At 38.8% G+C, this 5,216-nt stretch overlaps 1 protein-coding gene across 1 annotated transcript; it reads right to left on the bottom strand.

Moving 5' to 3' along the window:
* Positions 1 to 807: 807 nt before the first annotated feature.
* Positions 808 to 1,353, bottom strand: LOC124616306 (V-type proton ATPase 21 kDa proteolipid subunit-like). Its single transcript, XM_047144610.1, has one exon. The coding sequence runs from the start codon at positions 1,351 to 1,353 to the stop codon at positions 808 to 810; it is 546 nt and encodes a 181-aa protein (XP_047000566.1).
* Positions 1,354 to 5,216: the final 3,863 nt, after the last annotated feature.

Genomic DNA, 5,216 nt, shown 5'->3' with positions numbered 1-5,216 from the left:
GTAACAAAGTATGTAGTAATTAATATCTGAAATACTTATTTCTTACATTGCGCTTCCTATTAATACTATGCCTCATACTACGGTATTACTGTCATGTAAACGTCACAGCAGACAAATATGTATTCTTGATAACACAAGGGACATGCATATATCTTCAAAAAGATGAATAATAATAGGAACATAATTTTTTACATATTTCGTTAAAAATGTATTTCCTGAAACAAACAGGTGCGTAGCATATGCCTCATTGTTTGTGCTAAATATGGTCCGTCAAAGCAGAATCTTCCTTACACAGAGATGACATTGTGATGAAGAAAGTAACCTTACTATATAACTAATACCTGGTATATTACTGTTAGTCTTTGAATCAGGCATGATAAAGTTATGTAAAATCCAGACGTTAACTGAACGTCAAAATGTATGGTACATATGAATTACGACTCATAAAAAAGGCAATTTACGAAAATGGCAGGTTCATTACAACAAGATATTATTTCGGAAAAAGCTAATAGAACGTTTAATAATAAAAGCGTTAGTATATTTTCGATACTTGAGATAACATAAATCGTATTAATGATAAGAAATTGACACACTTTCTCCAGGGTTCCATACACGTAAAATTAAGTATTATATAGTACACTAATAGAAGACAATACATAATGACTAACAGAACTAACCGAGTACACGTAATCCTACATTTACAATTCCTCTTATATAACTAGTATCTACAGTTTTAAGATAACTGCTGAAGTAACAGTAATTACGTTCTGTGACAAGACAACGTTAACAATTCACCCAATTTCTTTGTTAGTCACCCATATGTATTTTAGAAGTTAAGTAAACTCCAACAATCAGACCAAACAATCCAATTGCACTCGCAAATATCTCAATAATAAGCATTCTGACGAATACTATTGGAAAGGCGGCGTCTGCTAATGCTGCTCCTGATCCAACAATCCCAACGGACAAACCGGAAAACAAATTCACCAGCCCCACGCTGAGCCCAGAACCGAAAATCAAATAACCAGAAAACCAGTTTCTCTCTTTAAATGCTGGATTACTTTCTGCTTCATCCAGTTGGAATTCCTTCATTGCGCCACTGAGAATTATAGCTGTGATGATGCCATAAATAGCAACTGCTTCACAAAAAATGATCGAGATGAGATTCCTCGTCTGGATGCGCGGAGCCTTCACACTGCCACCAACGATGCTGGTTCCAGTCGTATAAATGCCCAATGCCGCTCCAGTTATAGACACTGCCACAGAAGATACTATGCCGGTTATGGCCCACATGTAGGGGCTTGTCGCTGTCAAAAACCAGAAAACGTCTGGAGCGTGAGAGGATGCACCCATCATGTAGAACAACGGTACAGCGATCACGACAGACAACAACAAACAAAAACTAACATAAAAAAGAACCTTCCTTATCGTTACCGCCATGTCAGACGTAGATAACTAACTTCACTCAAAGCCATAGAGTAAATATCTCTGGAGTGAGCATTGCGTTCTGCGCATGTTGTCAACATTAAACCAGGATTGCCACGTGTATTCGGGACTTCGCTGTGCGTGTGTGCTTTCTGCAGCGTTTGAAGTTTATAATATCAAGAGTTTTTGTTGTGTTTCACCGCTTGTTGATAGTGTAATAGCGAGGGTGAATTACTCTTGTTGCTACGGATGCAAAGAAAAATATGTGAGAGGAGGGATAGTAACTTTTCATGGGTACATACTATGTTGCTCTAATTATAGTTATCATATTAGTAAGAGACACTGCATATGTTTAAAAATTTCGAGACGCCTTATAATTAAGGCTTGATTCTGTAGACCTATTTTTCTGCGATTTTATGACTATATAACAGATATTACGACTCGTACAAAAGCTTACAAACAATCGCTTCCTCTCGTAAATTTGCTAGTGGAACAGGAAAGGGAATGGTTAGTTGTTTCTGTAAATACTATCCTCCATGCATTTATCAGTGACCTGTCGATTATGTATATAGATTACGCAGTCTACTATTTATTTAATTAACTGGGAGCAAGTACTTAAAATGCGTTAAATAAATACCTCAAAGCGGCACCAGTAAGAAAAATTGTGCTTTATGTCGCAAAAACGAGAAAATAAATACGCAGAAATACAAGAAAAAAGGACGAATTAGCAGGGAATAATCGCTAATGTGTGGCAAATTCGGTGTTTTTTGGACACTTGCAAAAGTACTAGCGTACTGTCAACTCGTTTTGCAGGACTATCACTGCAAAAATGTACGTCAGGCTCTGTAATACTATAAAGTGCCGTATCATACCGTAAACTACCAAAAATCGAGTGCATCTGAACTGTGAAACCTATCGCAAAGAAGCAGAATGTAATATCATTTGCCCTTAAAAGTTACGTAGCTGGTTTATTCCCGGTATCAAATGGATACTGTTAAAATGTCTGCGCAACATATATAAATAATCCACGACACGTACGAAAAGAACCGTCCGTACTAGGGATGTAGTGACATTTTAAATATACAGTGCGCTATACGGACAAACACACGACGTCCCGAGATCACGTGACCAGGCCGGCAATGTATGTTGACAACACAAAATCTGTTCTGCGCATGTGAATGCTTACTCCAGAGATATTTACTCTATGCTCAAAGCCATAGATTAACATTCACACTTGTGAATCAGTCTAATACATACAGTCACGACACTCTCTGGTGCTAAAGTTGTTACCAATCGACAGCAGGAGCGACACTAGCGCTCCAAGTGGTGAGAAAGCACACAGTCACATGGGTCGTAAGGACAATGTTTGTTTTTAATTATTTTCTATTTAATTAACGAAATACATGTTACATTTTTGCTTTCTATGCGTTCGTAAATTACCAGGGTACATGAATTATATGTTAAAACAGCCGAATCACACCGATTCAATGACATAAGGTACAACTTATTCATGAAGAAATACTTTCGATTTTCTGTACATCTGCACCTTATCCCGCTTAATGCAAGGAAAAAAAAAATATGCCATGTATGAGAAGCTTAATATTTCTGTTGTTGTCTGCTTTTATTATCACAGACATTTTCCTCGACACTTAAAAATTTTCATGGATTCTAACGGTTTGCCTGTTCAATTCACTGAATTTTTTTAATTTGCTCCAAAAGCGAACGAGTTAAATATTCAACCCATTTGTGGCTCAGATTTAGCAACAATTGTGGATTTGGTTTCTTCTGTATTGAGAAACAATTTTATTGTTTTTGATAATTTATTACCAAGGCTGCTTGGTTTTCCCTTGAGCTACAGTTGTGGTGGATTATTTGGTACGTTAAATAATGCAGATTGTTTTCCACGTTCCACATTCACTGATTTGGTGCAAAGTGTAGGGAACAAAACTCCGCTTTTTTCGCTGGCTATACGATTTTTGCAAAAGATCAGGTCTTCTGGTTTTTACCAGGAATTGTTCGTTATTAAAGGATGACTTTATTCAGTAAATCCTATTAGCTACAAGAGAATCGTAAATGAACTGTTCTGTAATGTGCCTATTCGTATATCCCAAGATCCTTTGGATACTAAAGAATGACAAATGTGGTGACATTGTGTAGTTATTGTCGATTTTTATGGCACTACGTAGGCTCCCTATTTTACAAACTATGTTACAAATCAATATAAGGGTTAATTTACGATACCGTATTCTGAAGTGTCGTTTACTGGCCGTTTGGAGCGCTGCTATCGCTGTAACAAAAACGAGGGGGCGTGTTGCGACTTATTTTAGACTGTGGCCGTAACTACATTCCACCCCAATGATAACCTGTTCAGTTTTAGAGAACTGACTCTCTGTATTCGTTTATTTTCATAACCATCAGTAGTGGCTGTTCGCTTACGATGCATACAGGACGCATACTTATAAATTTAGCAAGAAACGCAAGAAGCCCTGTTTGGTGTAATGATTAGCAGCTGACCCTCAATACACCCTAAATTATGCAACGCGCACAGGTAGACCAAAAATATACGATACTGTTTTATTAACCCATCACCGAGCAGTCACTAAAATAAGTCACAACTGTCTAATATCTAGCTGTGGCCATATGGAGCGATTCTGAGGCGGAATAATAGCGTGATTATAGCTGTGGATAAAGCGAAAGCAAGATAGATTCATTGAAAGAATGCTGAGTGATGTACGTGCCATCCACGAAACTGTTTCCAGGATGTTGCTGGTACGACTTACCAAACAGGAAAAGAACAGAAATACAACGCACAGACTGTCGATGCGTCACGGCATTGTGGCGCCCAAGGACGCCACAGAAATTTTCATAATCTCTAGTTGGAACCGAAACTGCTTCAGAGCCGAGTAGGGTGGCAAAGACACTGGTTCGCATTCGGAATGATCGAATTCGGACTCTTGTCCACTCATTCAAATTAAGTTGGTGACTTTCATGAATACACTATCGAAAAAAAATCACAACACCAAAAAATAATTAATGTAGAGCAATGACATTTCGGGAATAAATTTGTCTAGGTAACATACATAAGTGATTAACATTGCAAGGGCATCGGTTAATATAAGTGCGAGAAGCCATTCATTGCAAATGTGAAATGCTGGTACATTAATAACCGGTGTAACCGCCACGATGTTGAAAGCAAGAATGCAAACGTGCATGTGATCTGTTGTACAAGTGGCGGACGTTAGTTCGTGGGATGGAGTTTCACGGCTGTCAATATAGAGACGGTTGATGCTGTTTGTGGATGACGCTAGAGTTGCTATCAGATGATGTCCCACATACACTACTGGCCATTAAAATTGCTACACCACGAAGATGACGTGCTACAGACACGGAATTTAACCGACAGGAAGAAGATGCTGTTATATGCAAATAATTAGCTTATCAGAGCATTCACACAACGTTGACGCCTGTGGCGACACCTACAACATGCTGACATGAGGAAAGTTTCCAACCGATTTCTCATACACAAACAGCAGTTGACCGACGTTGCTTGGTGAAATGTTGTTTTGATGCCCCGTGTAAGGAGGAGAAATACGTACCATCACGTTTCCGACTTTGATAATGGTCGGATTGTAGCCTATCGCGATTGCGGTTTATAGTATCGCGACATTGCTGCTCGCGTTGGTCGATATCCAATGACTGTTAGCAGAATATGGAATCGGTGGGTTCAGGAGGGTAATACGGAACGCCCTGCTGGACCCCAACGGCCTCGTATCACTAGCAGTCGAGATGAC

This window comes from Schistocerca americana, chromosome 5 (assembly GCF_021461395.2).
Source record: "Schistocerca americana isolate TAMUIC-IGC-003095 chromosome 5, iqSchAmer2.1, whole genome shotgun sequence".
NCBI lineage: Eukaryota > Metazoa > Arthropoda > Insecta > Orthoptera > Acrididae > Schistocerca > Schistocerca americana.
This window is presented reverse-complemented; position numbering and strand designations above follow the sequence as displayed.

What these genes read in the sequence shown, in the direction of transcription:
- LOC124616306 (XM_047144610.1), bottom strand. Translation starts at nt 1,353, where the DNA reads ATGGGTGCATCCTCTCACGCTCCAGACGTTTTCTGGTTTTTGACAGCG.